The sequence below is a fragment of the Rattus norvegicus genome, chromosome 3, assembly GCF_036323735.1.
Source record: "Rattus norvegicus strain BN/NHsdMcwi chromosome 3, GRCr8, whole genome shotgun sequence".
NCBI lineage: Eukaryota > Metazoa > Chordata > Mammalia > Rodentia > Muridae > Rattus > Rattus norvegicus.
Genome location: NC_086021.1, coordinates 126,030,043 through 126,048,859, shown reverse-complemented (window position 1 = coordinate 126,048,859; position 18,817 = coordinate 126,030,043). Strand labels below are relative to the sequence as shown.

The window sequence follows — 18,817 nt, the reverse complement described above, 5'->3', positions numbered from 1 at the left end:
CTCAAAAACGCTGTCAAATACAACTTACCTTTGGTCTCAGGTTGTTCTTGCAAAATGTTCTCAGCAGGTGAGATTTCCCTGTGAAGAAATTTGTTAAAAAGAAAAATAAATGTGCTTAATATCCATAAGAAGAACCTTCTGTTTTAGAGAGAAGCTCACATTGTCCAGGGCAAGCTCCAGCTAACACAGTGGACAGGGGTCTGAACTGCCACACGACCAGCCATGTGCTTTTACAGTTTGAGGACTTTCTATTACACGGCCTTGCTCCTCATATTGAAGAGGAACCGTTACACACTGAAAATGCTATCAATATACTTGATAACACAAGAACAGTTAAGGCAGATTACAGTAAGTTAAGCCACCAATTTTATAAAACAGAAAAAAACAGCACCACAGAAAGCACATATTAGAGTGAACAACAGATTTTTTTGTGTGGTAATTATTTGAGTTTTTTTATTTTATTTTTTTTTAAAGACAGGGTTTCTCTATGTAACCTTGGCTGTTCTGGAACTCACTCTGTAGAGCAAGCTGGACTCAAACTCAGAGATCCACCTGCCTCTGCCTCCCCGAGCGCTGGGATTAAAAGCATGTGTTACCATGCCCGTCTTTGAGTTTTGATTTTAATTAGTATATATTCAGTGTACACAGCACTGGACTGGGGTTGATGAGGACATTTCATTCAAGTATGGAATGCACTTTAAGTATATGTCCTTATCCCACACTTGGCTTTCCTGAGAGAGACACTGACTTTATCAGTCAGATGGGCTTTCATCATTTTGCCTTGATCAGCTGAGTACTAGAGTTACAGGACACACACCAGCACATTTCTACTTTTGGGGGTGGGGACAGGGCCTCATGTATTCCAGGCTGGGCTTCTGGCCTTGAATTCTTAATCCTCCTGCCTCCAACCCCTCCCCCCCCCAAGTGCTAGGTTTACAGGCGTGTACCACTGTTGGCTCAATAAATAAAACATTTTTATTTTTACCTAGGAAAAGACAGCATCATATATTCCCTCTTAGCATGAAACCTTACGTTAACATTTGTACAACTCATCGCTCAGGACTGCAAAAGGATAAGGAGACTCCAAGTGGCCAGAATCAAGTTTGCTCTATGATCTGTGAGCACTATGCCGTCCACCACAGTAGTCTTACCTAGGATTCGAGCTTAGTGGCCAGATGGAACAGGACGGAGGCACTCCCGACATTTCCTGAGACTCTGAAGCAATCTCCAATCTGGCTGAGTCCTTTGAAAGCATCCTCTCTTCTTGCTATTTACATTAACACAAATAAAACAAATGTCCCTCCCATACAGAAAATCCTATTTTTACGTTCTAGTGCTAATGTCTGCTTTACCACTTTCTATAGACATCTGCCAACCACATCAGACAAAAGGTCTCTCTTATAGAGAGAATCTCTTGTGTAGTGTATGGAAGCATTGCCTACCAATAAAAAGCTGATTGGCCAATGAGCTGAGGCAGGAAATAGGAGGTGGGCGTTCCAGTAGGGAGAGAATTCTGGGATAGAGTCAGGCACAAGAAGAGATTTGCCCCAAACTCTGAGGAGACAGATACATGAACCTGAGGAGAGGTAACTAACCACAGGACAGGACTTAGACTAGTTTAAACTAAATAATTGGATTATGACCTAGTGGAATGACCCAAAGCTTTTGGCCTAGGCATTCATTGGAAAATAATTCGGTCTCAGAGTCCTTTCTGAAATTTGAGCACAGAATGGTGTCAACAAGAGGCATGTTAGCCAAGCATAGGGCATGAGAAGGCTCAGAGCAGCCAGTAAGAAAGCCATGACAGCTGGAAAGGCAAGAAATAACCACTTTGCAGAGCCACACCCAGCTTTCCAGCTGGGCAGGAGGCTAAATCCCTTTGAGAGAGAGCAAGCTGACCTCAGGCATATCCCACAGGCAGAAAAACTTCCCAGAGCTAGGGCAAATATGCTTGGCTCCCAGGCAAAACCGAAGGGTATAAGGCTCAGCTCTCAAAGTGCAAACTGTGTCTATAGTCTAGAACCAGTAAGGGCAGCCTGCTAGACTGCGTTGAAGAAATGGAGTTAGCCACCATAGACATGCTTTGGCCTCAGGAGCCTGTAAGATACACATAAAGGCAAAAGGAACTTCATCTGGGAGCCTTAAACTTCTGAACTGGTATTAAGTTTGAAAATAAAAGGGGAAAACAGACATATAAACACTGGGAATAAAAAAAAAATCATAGAAAGAAATATTTAATTTGAAAATAATAAAGAAGTCCTTAAGGAGAGTTGGAAATTAAATAGAAAAATATTTTCTATGTTAAAATGAAAAAATGCAATGACACAATGTATCTGGATCCCATATAATTTTTTCTGTTATCAGCATACAAACAATTACTTTTACATTAATGACTAACACTTTTATATATCCTTTTTAAGACAGACCAGAATAAAACACCTAGATAAGGAGAGAACTGAAAGATGGAATGCTAGATTGGGGGTCACAGAATAGAGGTTAGAGGATTCGTTAAATCAGAAATAAAGAACATTCAGAATAATCCAACTTGAAATCTACACTAACAGTAAATAAGGTAGTTCCAGGTGAGAAAACTCCACAAAGGCTTAAGGAACTAGAGTGGCTATCCATAGAGATGCAATATTTGAATTAAGAATACAAAGTAGGTTTAATGCTACTTTAGAGTGACGTCATACAATAGATTATATGATTTATTTTGTAGAGTCTGAAGAATTAAGATATGTACACAGTTTGATGATGCACTATACTATTGACATATATTCAGAAATCCAATGGGCCTCTTTCTGCCTTAGATTCTGCAAAGGCTGATCCGAGACTGCACATGTATCAGAGCTGGCAGCTATCTTAGAAATGCCTTTGCAGACTAAAGCTCATGATGCTCAGGTACATGTATACATTCTAGTCATTATGGCATAAAACTAGTTGCATATATACCTTACACTCCTACAGGCAGGTCAAGCAGTTATAAAAGCTCTAACAAGGGCTGGAGGTATGGCTCAACGGTTAAGAGCACTGACTGCTCTTCCAGAGGTCCTGAGTTCAATTCCCAGCACCCACATGGTGGCTCACAACCATCTGTAATGAGATCCAATGTATCTAAAGAGAGTGGCAGTATAGTCACATATATAAAATAAATAAATCTTTTAAAAAAAAAGCTCTAACAGGACTTTAAGGGGAACACTCATAGAGCAGAAAGGAGATATGAGATCTTCCAGAGATAGATAAAACAATGTTTTATTGACTTTAATTTTTTAAAATGTCAGTGAGACAGATAACACAGCTGCTGAGTATTATGGGGAAAAAACATGCTGAACTAAATCAGCCTGTTTATAATTAAGGTCTTTGTCCTAACCTCAGAAAGGAAGGAAAGAAATATGTTACTTTGGGGGAAGAGAGGTTGCCTTTGTTACAATAGGAGAGAAAAAGCTATGGATTCCCTCCAAATTGATAAAAATCAGGTTTGACAGTGGAAGACCCCCTAAAGATCTAGGCTGCACCCATGAAGGAAGAAACCAAGAAGAACAAAACACGTGACATAAATGCTGACCCCTCTCCATGGCACAGCTCAGAGATTGGCTGAGACACGAAAGTGTCTCCAACCAGGACTTCAGTTATGCATTAAGCTTTGTTGGCTACAGAATCCTCAGGACTAATCACACCATCTTTTCAAATGGCACAGATAGAAATTTATATTACAGTTTAGTTATACAGCCCAAACTGACTTAGAGAGACAGACAGGTGCCATACCTGCTTGACTAGAGAGAGCAGAAACTCATCCTTAGCTTTCTGTGCACACCGTGCATTCCACACGTAAGTTAAGGCAGAAATGTATGTTACCTGTGAGAGGTTATGTTTACAGGCACTGATAAAGTTAAAGAGGCTCTGACAAGATTCACCCTTAGGGATGCTGAGAAGGATGCTGACAAGCGGAGACATACTTACTCCAGCTTCCTGCTTGATCCTACCTCAGACTGACTCAATGCGGTTTTCTCAAAAGTCTACACCTGGGACAATTTCAAATTGGCTAGCTAGATCAACCAGCATCACAGACTGTTCCAGTCAGGACTTCCTCTAAGCCATGGACTTTCTCAGCACACAGAAACTGGACAGCAGATGTTACAGGTGGGTTTCTTAGGGCTAACCCAATTTCCTTAGCCCCCACCCCCAAAAAGGAAAATGATGCCCACAGACAGCAGGAAGCCCCCACTTCCCAAGAGATGGGCTGGGTAGGTTTTGGTTTTCAGTGATGTTGGATGTTTGTCTTTGTTTAAGGGGAATGGTTACAAATATGTGTGGTCTTGGGCAGGGAAGAAACAAAATAAGGGAGATTAGATTCAAGAATTTCTTTTTCTCATCCTTTTTCTTTCCTCTATATTTCTTTTTCTCCTATCTAATGTCAGGGGGAAAGAGGGGAGAAGGGATGCAAAGAAAAAAAAGGAGGGATATAGGATAATACAGGAATAATAGGATACAAGGACAGATTACTGAATATACTTTTAGACCAAAGAACATTAACAAGAGAAATATTTTTACATTAATATTGATTTTGTATGTTGATACAGGTAGGATTATATTTTGCTACAATATACTATGTATATGTTTCAACTCTTGTTTAAGGTATTGTACCTATGTAATATGAAGTTCTAGTCCTTGAAAGCTGCTACTGCAAACAGTTTAGGATGATTAAAAAAAGTTAGCACTCAGACAATCAACCTCATGGTCGTGTCAGACACTACTCCAGCTAATTACTCTAGTAAGATGCTTTCAAAGTTGAACAGATAGTAAATAGCTAGAAACAATCAATGTTTGCCTATTCTGATATACTCTAGATAGATGGTCTTCAAAAACCTCAGAGCTCGAACTGGAGAGATGGCTCAGTGGTTGAGAGCATTGACTGTTCTTCCAGAAGGCCTGAGTTCAAATCCCAGCAATCACACAGTGGCTCACAACGCTTGATAATGAAATCTGATGCCCTCTTCTGGTGTGACTGAAGACAGCTACAGTGTACTCATATAGAATAAATAAGTAAATTAAAAATAAAAACACTCAGAGATCCATAGAAAATGTCATGTAAGAATGTTTTATTAACAAAAGGCCTTTTTTGACAAGACAGGTCTGCTCCTGGCAGCACCCCCATTCTACTTCAAAGAAGATGATGAGCACTGAAGACCCTTCTTATGGAGTTTATTTCAAAAGTGGCAAACTAGTCACTGTGCACAACTGCCCTTGCTTCTACTGCTGACAGTATGCCGTCCAAACTGGACAAATGAGACACAGGGAAGGCAAATGCGTCAACTGCCAAGCTTTGCCAAGACAGAGTAAGCAGCCCTTCCCAATTTCTGCTTCACAGAAAAGTCTACAGATATTCTGGGCCAAAAGACTGAACGCGGATGGACTGAACAGACAGCTTTCTCTGTCTTTTCTGTAGTTTTAGAAGCTGCCTGCCTGCACTTCCTATACCCTTAGGTAATATTTATTCCCCTCAAGTCTCTGATGGGATTAAGACTAGTTATAGTATCACAATAAAACTCAAGTTGTTAGAATTTAAGATGATTTTTAGGCCTAAGATGTTTTTAGGTCAGTAATGCAAGTTATGATAAAAAACAATTTAAGTACAGAACTCTGAACTTGCCAAGACAGAATAGATAAGCTTTCTCCAAGCCAAATGCATATGGACTGGACATTGTGAATGTAATCTTACCTGATAGTTTCCATAACTGTTATTATTGTTTATAGTCTATTATTGAAAGACAAAGAGCCTTTTATTGGATTAAAGGAAGGAAATATAGAGAAAAATCTCTTGTGTAGTGTATGGAAGCATTGCCTATCAATAAAAAGCTGATTGGCCAATGAGCTGAGGCAGGAAATAGGAGGTGGGAGTTCCAAGAGCGAGAGAATTCTGGGATAGAGTCAGGTACAAGAAGAGATTTGCCCCAAACTCTGAGGAGACAGATACATAACTAACCACATGGCAGGACTTAGACTAGTTTAAACTAAATAATTGGATTATGAGCTAGTGGAATGACCCAAAAGTTTTGGCCTAGGCATTCATTCATAAATAATTCAGTCTCAGAGTTATTATTTTGGGAACTTGGACATGGGTAGAAAAGCCTGTGGTTACAGTCCTGCCAATAGCTTAGGTTCCTAGTCAAAGTGGTACTGTTGTACTCAGATGAGCAGTGGCAAGTATATATTAAATTTTAAAAATTAATCCCATTTGAATGGACCATGACTAAAACAGAAAGTTAATATCAGCATTAACAACAAAAATATAATTGAGAAGTCAATGAATTACCTCACTTATTTCACAGGTCTTTAAGAGTCACTTGTTAAATTACTTTCCTGGTAGTAGTATAACTAAGAAACTACCAAACCATTTACCTGGTCACCAGCTCTTTCTTGCTGAATAGTCTGCATTGCTTTTAGCTTTCTCTCCATCTCTTCAATCTGCTTCTGCATTTCTTCCCTCTTCTTTGCACTGGTCAGCAGTTCGGCTAGAAACAGGGAAATGAGTTGAGGCATTTCATCATGTAAACACTGCCTCTGAGGCTTATACCCGCAGTGCACATGTCAATACTAGTGAAAAGGAGAAAAGGAGAACAGGGCCCTCAATTTGAGGTCTGCTTCTCTTTTCTTTTATGTATCTAGTCTAGAAAAAATTACCTTCTACGCACAAGTACAGTGGGAAATAGGATCCAATGATACAAAATCCTTGGCCAAAAGCAGCTAATATCTAAATATGTCAGAAACACACAAAGTAACAAGAATCCTTTAGCATTCTCAGCTAGTTGGGCTACAAGCAAGACTTTCTCAAAAACATCAAAAGTATCTCTAAAACAGGGCATGGAATACCTGTAGCTTAGTTGGTAGAGTGCTTGCCTAGCATGAAACCTTGGGTCTGAAAGAACAAGGCACAGTGATGCATGCCTGTAAGCTCAGGACTTGGGAGGTAGAGGCAGGAAGGTTTAGAAGTCAATATCATGTAAGTTCAAGCCCAGACTAAGTTACAGGAGTCTATTTCTCAAACAAACAAGAAAACACCCCCCCACCCCCAAAACAAAACAAAAAGCCACACCAAACTTGCAAAGTAGGAGGCCACTGATAGACCACTTGATCCACAGTGCAAACCTGAGACTCATACTTAGTACAGCAACAGCACCAAGGAGGGTACAAAACTGTTCAAGAGATGTAGGTGGGGTGGGGGTGGGGCTGGAGAGATGGCTCAGTGACCACTGGCCCACTTCCTGGGGTCCTGATTCAATCCCAGCAACCACAAGGTGGCTCACAATCATCTGTAATGTGATCTGATGCCCTCTTCTGGCATTCGGGTGTACATGCAGATAAAGCACATACATAAAGTAAATAAATCTTTTTTTTTTTTGTAAGATTTCTTTTTTAAAAAGATCTACTAAAAACCAGTGATCTTTTTGATAAATTGCAATGATAAAGCTAAAACTGAATGATGAGGGACCAGTCATATAGAGATCTAGGGAAAGTCTACTGGAAGACTACTACTGTATTGAAGAATCCAGAGGAAAAGCCAACTTGCTTGTAGCTTCTTAGAAGTAAAGCAGTAAAAGGTGGGGTTGGAGAGGTAATCATGTGGTATTGTGAAGAAATAGGCACTGGATTTGGCAAAAAGGCATCTGATGACCATGAACAGACAGAATACCTAAGGGAAGACTGAGGAAGTCTGGGGTTGGGGAGATGGCTCCGTGTGAGTGCCTGCCTGCCATGCAAGCCTGACAATGCACTTTAGAAGGGGGTTCCTCAGAACAAACTAGTTATGTAGATGAGCTCTGGCTTTTATCAAGACTCTGCAGAAGAACGAGGGGTGTGTGTGTGTGTGTGTGTGTGTGTGTGTGTGTGTGTGTGTGTGTGTGTGTTCGAGAGCATGCGTGCCAGGTGTGGTAACTACCGCCTAGGGAACCACTCGGGAAGGGTGGCTAAAAGGGAGAGCTGGGAGAGGGCAGCTTGCAGACCCCATGGAAGAGTAGCAGCCAAAGTGAGCGGGTGGATCCAGAGCTCGGGAACTGATAGAAAATGTTCCTTTTTAATCTTACCACAACAGTTTAGTCATCAGGGGGTGGCACTACACAAGGATTAGGAGCCTTGTTAAGAGTAGGAGTAAGAGTAGGAGCCTTGTTGTAGGAAGGATATTACTGGGGGTGAACTTTTGGATTTCGTAAGCTTCAGGTCTTTCAACAAACTATTGCAGAAAACCAGAGCTGCAGATGTAAGACTTGAAAATTTGAGATAAAATTGAATTTATCTACTGTGATAGTTTGCATATGCTTGGCCAGGGAGTGGCGCTATTAGATGGTGTGGTGTTAGAGTAGGTATGGCCTTGTTGGAGGAAGTGTGTCACTGTGGGGGTGGGCTTGAAGACCCTCCTCCTAGCTGCCTGAGGATGCTCAGTCTGTTCCTGGCTTCCTTCAGATGAAGATGTAAACTCTCAGTTCCTTCTGCACCATGCCTGCCTGGGTGCTGCCATGCTTCTGCCTTGATGATGATGGGCTGAACCTCTGAAGCTGTAAGCCAGCCCCAATTAAATGCTGTCCTTTATAAAACTTGCATTGGTCATGGTGTCTGTTCACAGCAATAAGACCTCTACCCATCCCACTAAACTTCAGCTCAGAGATTCCCTCAGTGGAGAATAAGATGTGTTTCACCTCACTTCCATACAGTAGGTATGAACTAAAAACTTTCCTTAGAAAAATGTTTTTATAGAGGTACTTTGTTAACGTGGCTCTTTGGGGTACTTCCTGTGCCAGAGACTAACTGAACGCAGGCCTCCACACATATTTATCACTGAGCTTCACCCTTCAGCTTAGTTTCTATTTCTTCCCGGAAGTGCCACCTTCTACTTTCTGCCTGTGCTAGGGAACATCAGCTTTTGATTGGCAGGTGATTCTTTTACACAGTGCACAAGAGATTATCCCTACCCTTTATGTGCACTCACTCATGTTTTACGTGCATATGACTGTGTACTACTGTGTACTTGATGCCTCAGAGAGCAGAAGAGAATGCTTGGTGTGAACATGTGTTCTAGGTAGTGAACCGGGGTCCTCTGTAAGAGCAGTTAATGCGGGGCCATCTCTCCGGTCCTCCAGTTTGTGATTTCAAAAGGCAGTACTCAGTCTGGTGTGGTGGTTCACACCTTTAATCCCAGCACTCGGGATGCTAAGACTAGCCTGGTCTACATAGTGAGATGAGACCCTGCCTCAAAACAAACAGAGCAAAACAGAGCCTCCATCAGCTGGCCCCTTGCTTTGCAACCATGTCTTCTTCCCACACAGGCGCAGAGGGCCTAGTTTTCAGTAAGAGTATTTGAAGTCTACTTTACCCTCTTGTTCTAACACCCTAAGTTTCCGGCATTCCCTCTCCTGTGTATCAAACTATCCCACTCCATCAGCTGCCTCCTAACTCCCAGAACACACAGCTCTAGAACAGAAACTGCTTTCTCTCCTCCTCAACTTCCAAATCTTCCCTAATTTTAAAATGAGATGACTTAAAAAATAATAGAAATAAATACTCTAAGTGACTGAGGTATGACTGAATATGTTAATATAAAGAGGCTGCTAGAGAAACTGAGACCCCTGTTTCAGACCGCATCAAGAAAGGTGCTTGAGGAGGAGCGGCCCCATCTGCAGAGCAGGCACAGCTGCCTGCTGCTCCTGTGCAATGGACGCTCCTGCAGTCGGACAGCTCTTTTTCTACTCTTGAGAACAGGCTGCGTTCTCAACATAATGTTTTATGGGAGGAATTACACCAGCATAGAAACATTAGCACATGAAGGTACAAGGGAGGCGAGCTCTCATACTTGGAAAGTTATTTTCTTAGAACAACTCCCATACCTTCCCTTCGCTCTTTCAGCTTCTTCCGGAACACTTCGGCTCGGATCTCCTCAAAGGAGAACTCCCCAACTCCGGCATAAATCTTCTCCTTACAGTACATCATCTTCTCCTTCTTCTCCTCACACCCTTGCTGATGACTCTGAACTCTCTGCAAGGGGTCTCCTTCCTCTCTCCCTGGCTTTCTGGTGCTGAGAACATGGTTGATACTAGGTTCGATTTTACATGGCGTCCTAAGGAAAGGAAACAATTATCATTCACTCAAAGCCAGAGTGCATTACTTCTTTACTTCGCCCAAACAGATGGACAATACCAGCAGCAGGACTATTGTGATGTTTCTGAATCACAAACAAAGTGAGACTTGAAAATGGGGCTAAAATAACTCAAGGGTCACAGTAATTATGTCCAGAGCCCAGTGGTAAGGTATATGCTTACATCAAGGAACAGTTTGGTCTCCACACTAGGGTGGGAGGTGGGAGTTCTGAGGACCACCCCTGCTTTGAGGAGAATTAGTAGCAGGTTAGGGTCATCCAGTCCAAATGACCACATACTAAAACTTCTTAAACCTGAGCCAAAACAAACCTTTTCTGTGCATTTATTTTAATTTTTTGGAAGACAAAGTTCCTGTTTAGACCATGCTAGCCTTGAACTCATAGAGCTCCATGTCTCTGCCTCCTGAGTGCTGGGATTAAAGGCATTTTATACCTTTAGCTTCATAGCTCTTGTAAACTCAACATGATAGGTTTGCTTGATCTGGTTGTTCAGGCATTTGTGAAAATGACAGAAAACTGCTTAACACAGCTAGGCCGGAGAATTCCAGCAAAGAATGATTCTCTTAACATGAAAGGCAACTACAAATCATTAAGAAAAACCACCTCACTGGGCATGAGGGTACTTGAGTATACAATCCCGGCATTTGAGTTGTCTCTGGCTTACACACACACCACACACATGTGCATACATGCACACGTGCATGCGCACATACACGAGTGCACATACACACACATACACATACACTACATGCACGCACGCACGCACGCACGCGCACTAAAATAATCTTTTTTAAAAAGGAGCCAGAGTGGAGGCACATGCCTAGAATCCCAGCATTAGGGAGGCGAAGGCAGGTGGATCTTGGTTGAGTTCAAGGCCAATCTGGTCTACAAAATGAGTTTCAGGACAGCCATTGCATATAGTGAAACCTGTCTCAAAAAAAAAACAAATTTAAATTTAAAATGAAATTGACATTAAGCTCAAAATCAATTCTATAAAGGTTTTGATGGCTTCCCGTGTTTTATGCTTACATGGAGTTCTTGCTCAATATTGTACTCGATTTGCATCTCTATGGTTCCTATCACGTTGAGTTTACAAGAGCATGGTCTAAACAGGAACTTTGTCTTCCAAAAAATTAAAATAAATGCACATATTAGCTATGAGGAAATTCTTACTTTGAAACATGAATTAAACCTAGTATTTGGAACTCACAATCTTTAAAGATTAAAACTTGGGGTGATTATTTATCTACCATTTTGCAGATGTTTTTCTTATAACGAAAACATTAGGGGATGAGGAGTTGGTTCAGCAGTCAGAGCTCCTGCTCCTTCAGAGGACCATGCTGAATCCCCAGCACCCCCATGGAAGCTCACAACTGTTTCTAACTCCAATCCCAGAGGATTCACTGCTTTCTTCTGACCTCTGTGGACACCAGACATGCATGTGGAGCACATACATGCATACATGCTGGCACTCATACAGATTATTTAATCTAATTTTTTTTTAAAGTGTTAAGGATTATGAAGGAGAAGAGAGACAACCAGAAGAGAAAAACAGAGTAAGACAAAAATTCTGTCTAATTACTGTCAGTAACAGAGCAATGTCTCTCCCGTGGAGTACGGTGGTTATTTCTGCTACAGCAAGAATACGTAATCCTACTAGTTCACTAGTAGCATAGGCAACAGATACAAAGGAGACAGGCTTCTCTGCCGTCATGCCCACCACCAGAGGCTCTGTCTGGGGCTCTCAGGAACTCTGCCCATCCTTGGCAATCCCTCTGCACAGGATCTGGAAGCACTCACATTACTGTCTGCTGGGCGCTCTCTTCCACATACGGAGTAAAGTTGGGAAGCACACTGGGTACAGATGTCACAGAGGCTGGGTTGCTATGAGGCTAAGAAGGAGAAAAAAGTTAAAACAATCAATTTACAAGTTTCTGCACCAACTTATGCAGACCATCTCTAAATATTCTAGGAGTTAAGCACTGTTAAACACAGCCAGGCAGGGTGGTGCACAAGTGTAGTGCTAGCACTCAGAAAGCTAAGGCAGGCGCATTGAGAGTTGAAGGCCAGCCTGAGATTCACAGCAAGTTCAAGGTTAGCCTAAAACAAGACCAAACCAAGAGACCAATCAAGTCTTCATTACATTGCAAATACCATGAGTCCTTACCCTATATTCCAAGGGCCTGTCTGTGTTCCACGGGCCTGGCTGAAGCTCGTTCTCTTTGGCCCTAGGGACAGGGGGTGCCATCCATGGCTGGGCTACAGGCTTAGAGAGCTCCGGCCTAGAAGCACTATCAGCATTTTCATCAAAAACAGTGATCCTGCGATTGCTGTGTACTGGCTGAGGAAGTGTATTTAGGAATCCTCTGCTCTGACCTGGAGCTAGGGAGAAGGTGACAACAACAATGTCATGTAAAAGCTTTAAGTATTAACTTAGAAGCCATATAAGATACACACATTCTGCTCCAAATTAAGAGGAAGATTTCTTCAAAATGAGATTTAAAAGATTTTTTTAAAAACCTTAAGTTAAGGTCAAGAGATGGCTCAGCAGCTAATACTACTCTTGCAGAGGACCCAAGCTGAGTTCCCAGTGCCCACATGGGGTGGCTCGTAATTCCTGAAACTCTAGGAACCCTCCCTGGCCTCCAAGGGGACCTGCACTCACATGCACACACCCATACACAGACCCACAAACATACTAATCATTAAAAACAAATACATCTTAGTTAAAAAAAAATAATAAATTCTCAATGATTCAACTAGTGACATTTTTGTACATTTTCCTTTACATTTCCCTTTGTCCTAACATTTCAGTCTTTTAAGATTTATCTTCATTATTTCTAATTATGTATAAGGGTGTGTCTGCCTGAGTATGTGTATATGAGCATAGGTGCCCGTGGAGGTCAGAGGTATGGGTCCCCTGGAACTGGAGTTACACACGGATGTAATCTGCCTGATATGGAAGCTGAGAACAGCTCAGGTCCTCTGTAGGAATAACAAGTGCTCTTAACCTCTGAGCATCTTCTAATTCCTGAGCTTTCTATCCGACCCATACTTCAGACGTTTTAGGCTGGCTTTAAACTCAGATCTGCCTGCCTCTGTGTCCCAAGCACCATATGAAAGCAGTCCACTACTATACATGACCCTCACACCCGCTCTTTTTTTTTTTGGTTCTTTTTTTTTCCGGAGCTGGGGACTGAACCCAGGGCCTTGCGCTTCCTAGGTAAGCGCTCTACCACTGAGCTAAATCCCCAGCCCCACACAACCTCTCTTTTGCTCATAACGTAAAGAGTCTCACAGCTTCCTTCAGTCATCACTGTATCACTGCCTAACGTTATGTCATTTGGATGGTTAGTTTTCAGGTGTTTTGTTTTTGTTTTGAGACAGGGTTTCTCTATGTAACCCTGGCTGTCCTGGAACTCACTCTGTAGACCAGACTGGCCTCGAACTCGAGAGATCCACCTGCCTCTTCCTCCTGAGTGCTGAATCAACAGTATGTACCACCACACCCAGCACACTGTCTTAGTTTTATCAGAAATTAACCTAAGTGTTTTTCAGTTTTCTATTTTATCTTAATTGAAATAATAGAGATGTACTAGAACCAAAATCACAGAGCCAGCACACTTACTAGAGGTACCTTCTATTGTAAGACAATTATTTCGAGCTTTACTGTGACGGTCATCATGGAATAGCCTGACACTCCCTTTGCCCCAGTTCTAGGCTCTTCAACCCACATTTTGATTGCTGATAAAATGAAACAAGGAAAGGGGTAAGGGAAACCCATCTGGTTAGCATGTCTGATGGTTATAATTTCAGGTAACCAAAGCTTATTTTCTTCCCTACTTTCTGGACAACCATTCTGTGTCTCTAGAACAGTTTTGAAAAATAGTCACTGCTAATTAAAAAGAGGGGGAAAGTTTATGCAGGTGTGGGGTACTGCCTACAAATAATCCTAGCACTTGGATGTGGAAGCAAAAGAAAGAGTTCAAGGCCAGACTCTAACATACAGCAAGCTTGAAGTCAAGTTGAACTATATAAAACCCTGACTCAGTACAAAAGAGTAACCGTTTGTAGGGCTAAACAGCTGAAAATGGTATTACCTAAATCCTCTAAGGAATTAGTACACTTAAGCTTTATTTGATAATACTACTGTATTACTATACATCTTTCATCTATTTGGAAATGTCACATCTCAACGCTCAGTCTCATTCACAGTCACAACATAAAGACTGCACCTTTGGCTTTCCTGCAGTCTGTGAATTAGCTCTTTTGGCTTTTCTTTTTGCCACCTAGTATTCAGGAAACTAGGGCAGTGTCCACACATGCATTTACGTGTATTTATGTGCTTGCTGCCTTCTCACATAATTTGCCTACTACAAGAGACTACAGGCTCTGCAGAGTAATATTTAACAAGCTTACCCACCCTTCAGAGCACCTCCAACACGGTTGATGGGCGCTCTGGCCATCTTCTTCCCTCTGCTCTTCAGCTCAGCGAGCGTGCTTCTTTGTGGTTCAGAGGACCCCAAGACCTCCTCCTCTTCATTCCCAAGAGCCAAGAGAGCTTGTCGAGACACTCGAGCCTGGAACTGTCTAAAGCAAGACAAAGGACAGTCAGCTTTGAATAGAAATGACCAGTTGTCATCAGACTTTATATTTCTAATTTGATAATGTCAACAATAAGAACAAATAGAGAAAAAATACATAGAACTATTCTACAAAAACTTAATTCTCTAGGAATCAGTAGGCGAGCTTATGACATAAGGACTGGCTAGATAACTTTGAGTCCTTTAAAATTTATATGTGACTAATTGGAGATGCTTTAAAAATCATCTAAGGACCAGCCAAGACTAGAAACTTGATGAAATTCAAGTTTCTTAGCAACTTTTTATTATACATCTGAAAATAACGTGCAGAGTTGTGTCAGGAGAAAATGAGTATCCAAATACCCTTCACCCAGGCCAACCAATTGTTAGAATCCTGCTGTATCCCCCCTCCCCCAACACACGTTTTTCTTACTCAAATGAAACGAGTTCCCATGCAACCTGACATTTTACTTTAACACAGCTGTCTGAAATGTAAAAACTAAACTCCTACGCCGCTGCTACAACATTTTAAAGTATTAGAAAAACAAAGAAACAGATTGTAGGTGCCAAGTAGGACACATCACACTCACCCCCACCTCTCTCTCCCACCACTTAAATACACATAAAAGGGAAAGCCATGACTCTGGAAGGTCAACAATAGCAGGTGAGCTGGAGGAGCAGGACACACATGACCTCCATGAGCAGCAGAGGAGCAGGACACACATGACCTTCATGTCCTGTTTGAATGAAGGTTTGGGAAACCTTCAATTCCTTGAGAAACCCTACCTTTCTGGCCAACAGAGAGGGCACAGGAGATTCTGAGGGCCAAAACTCTTAGAAGAATATATGAGTGCCATATGCTGAAGACGAGGCACTTTTAACTCCTGCCTTTCAGCTCACTACTGAGCTATGTACATACAGGCTTTGGGAACTGAACTTTGACAGTCTTCTGCCCAAGTCTCCACAAACCAAGCAGTACAGTAGGAGACAAACAAAAACAGCATCCCAAAGGTGTCAAAGCTCAATGGCAATAGATCAACCACTGCTGTAAGGTGAGAGAATTGGAGACATCTGGAATTTAGTTTACGGAGACAACATCACTCACTCTCCAGAGACAAGGATCTAGCACACTATTAGAATGAATGCCCTGCATGTAATTCACAATCCCTTGACACATAGAAAAAAAAAGCAACTAATTCTCAAAGGAAAAAAAAAATACCAATATCAAAGATTCCAGATGTTGATGAGATTTTAAAATAGCTATTATAACTACGATTCATCAGAAAAAAAATTTTTTTTTTTTTTAATTTTTACATGTCTGGTGTTTTGCCTGCCATGTGTGTGCCTGGTACCTGTAGAAGCCATTAGAGGGCTTCAGATCCTCTGATCCTCTAGAATAAAGCCTCTATGTTGTTGTAAGGGACTATAGTAGACTAGACAGAAACAACACAAAAAGCTAAATTCAATGGAGCTTTTCAAAGCTGAAAATTTTTATCTGTAAGATAGTTAAAGAATAGTGAATGAGGCCATGGGTTACATTTCCCAACACTATAATTCTTCTAAAACAAAAACTACTTAATCCAGGAGAAATAGACTTATAAATCATATCTATGTTACAAAAATAACTCTTTTTGGTTTTTTGTTGTTGTTGTTGTTGTTTTAAGACAGGGTTTCTCTGTGACAGCCCTGGCTGTCCCAAAACTCTTTTTGTAGACCAGTGGCCACAAACTCACAGATGGATTTGCCTCTGCCTCCCAAGTGCCTTACTCGTAAGAGGAATTCTTAGAACCACAATTAGTTAAAGGAACAAACTCAAACGGTTACATACTGGCTGCTCTGTGACATCCTAGGAAATCAAAACTACAGAGCTGCAGGCAGGTGTCTGTGGGGTTAGACAGAATAGCTATGAACCGTAAAGAGCAACATGAGGGTTCTCTTACAGGGAATGGGATCACCCCACCCTGGAGAGTGGTAAAAACATGTAAGCCACCTAAATGGATTTTACAGCAAGTCAAAAGTCTTTAATTAAGTAAATTTAACATAGCAAAGCAGTCTTTGGATATTTAAATAGGCATGAAGGGAGGCTCTGGGGAAACAGATTACCTGTGCTGGGACTGCAGTCTGTCCAGGGGCTCCGCCTTGCATTCAATCCCTTGCTGGAATACTATATCTGCTTTCTTGAAATTTTCTCTAGCTTCGTACTCTTCAGCCCACGAGATATAGAACTGGGCCAGGGAAATGCCAATGCCTTGGCTGTGTAAATAGCTATACATATCCAAAGGCTCATTGCACAAATGCCCCTGCAATATAGTAACAGTAGTAACAGTTAACCAACTTCCTTTCACTTCTCAAATACCTGTTATGTGCCAAACAACCACTGAGGAAGCCACATGCAATTCCTGCGTTGATGAATACATATAGAATACACTTGGGATAAGGACCCAAGAAAGACACAAGAGGAAGAGATCAACTTACAAGTAGGCAAGGGAACAGAAGGCTTCAAACAGGAGGTGACATTTGACTTGGCCTGAACAGGGAACTGGACTCTAATCAGACACAGAATGGGAAACGAAGGGTATTTTCCTTATGTCTGGCAGAAGTAAGGGAAAGACAGTCTACCAAGTCAGGGCAAGATGGGGAATCCAGAGGAAAACACTGTCACAGGTCTTAAGTGTCAAACTAACTGATTTTGTTTCTGTCTGAGAGTAAATATATTCTGGGCTAAGAGAGTTAAAAGCAAAGGCAAGATGTGGTTAAGTCTGTCTGGTTAAGAAACGTTGAGATCAGCTATAGTGTAGAATTTTTGTTGTTGTTGTTTTGGCTTGGTTTGGTTTGGCTTTAGTCAGGATTTCTCTATGTAGCCCTGGCTCTCCTAGAACTCACTCTAGACACAGGCTGGCCTGGACCTCAGAGATTTACCTGCCTCTGCCTACTGGGATTAAAGGCATGTGCTACCACTATCTAGCAAGTGTAGAAAAATTTAAAACCAAAAAAGAAAAATTCCATGTTTGACATATTTTTACATTTCTTGGCCATAAGAAAATTTTATTTCGCTGTATTTTTCTTTTATATCAATTGTGTGTGTGTTTGTGTATTTATGGAGGCATGGTCTTACTTATAGTCCAGGTTGACTTGGACTCACTGTGTAGAATAGAATGGCCTTGAACATGTGGTAGTCTTCTTGCTTTTGCCTCTCAAGTGCTAGTACTATAGACAGAGCCACCATACCTGGCCTCAAATTTTACTGAACAATAATCCAATGTCACCTAACACATGAAGTTAGAATAAGTAGCAAGCTTGATTCAGAATAAACAGTAAGTCTACACAGCGTGTGGTATTATGACTGATACCACTCTGTACAATTCAGCCACTCATGCCCCTAAACTATCAGAAAATCATCTAAATCAGAGTGTAAGCCTGCACTGTACAGAACTCTGTGAAGAGTCAGACACCGCAGGAAGGTTAACCAACGAGCATTCGAGGATCAACACTTAGAAACAGCAGGAGGACAAGTAACTACTAGGTTTTAATGCAAACTCACCTAGTCGAGTCAGGACTCTTCAAGGGAAGAAGTCCCCAAAAGCACCCAACAGTATCACAATTAAAATAACTATGAGGACAGATATATTCAACTACTGCACGAACCTGACAGCCCAGGTAGCCACAGCAATCACAGCATGCAGCATTTTCCATGCTACTGTGTTTGCAAAGTGTTTTAGTGTGTCTGTCTGTCTGTCTGTCTCCCCCCCTTTCTCTGGGTGAGCATGTGCGCTGGGGACGAGGACCCAGGTCCTTCTGCTTATACAGCAAGCACTTTACCAGCCCAGCCACCTGCCTCGCCTTCCAGGAGTTTAAGGAACAAATGTAAATTGCACGAAGAGATTTCTTAACAAATTATTTATAATTGGGCAAAATTAGAAGTTTAAATACAGAAAAATCGGTTACCAAATTAGAGCACATCAACTAGACGTAACATTATGCATCCATTTAAAAATAACTGCAGCAGGCTGCGGGGGTGGCTCAGGCATGGAGAAAGACACAGTAACACACACAGGAAACAAGTAAACCCCTAGAGATCAAATTAGGCTAA

General features: G+C 41.6%; 1 protein-coding gene across 2 annotated transcripts in view; it reads right to left on the bottom strand.

Moving 5' to 3' along the window:
- Positions 1-18,817, bottom strand: part of Bub1b (BUB1 mitotic checkpoint serine/threonine kinase B) — a 52,452-nt gene that overhangs the window by 20,611 nt on the left and 13,024 nt on the right. For both annotated transcript variants that reach the window (XR_352538.5, NM_138540.1), the window contains exons 5-12: positions 16,831-17,027; positions 14,568-14,734; positions 12,312-12,526; positions 11,945-12,036; positions 9,876-10,105; positions 6,400-6,512; positions 1,152-1,267; positions 29-78 (exon numbers count right to left, since the gene is read on the bottom strand). Coding sequence is in view for 1 of the 2 variants with exons in the window: in NM_138540.1 (NP_612549.1) it covers positions 29-78; positions 1,152-1,267; positions 6,400-6,512; positions 9,876-10,105; positions 11,945-12,036; positions 12,312-12,526; positions 14,568-14,734; positions 16,831-17,027 (1,180 nt within the window). In the remaining variant the exon portion in view is untranslated. The remainder of the gene's footprint in view (positions 1-28; positions 79-1,151; positions 1,268-6,399; positions 6,513-9,875; positions 10,106-11,944; positions 12,037-12,311; positions 12,527-14,567; positions 14,735-16,830; positions 17,028-18,817) is intronic.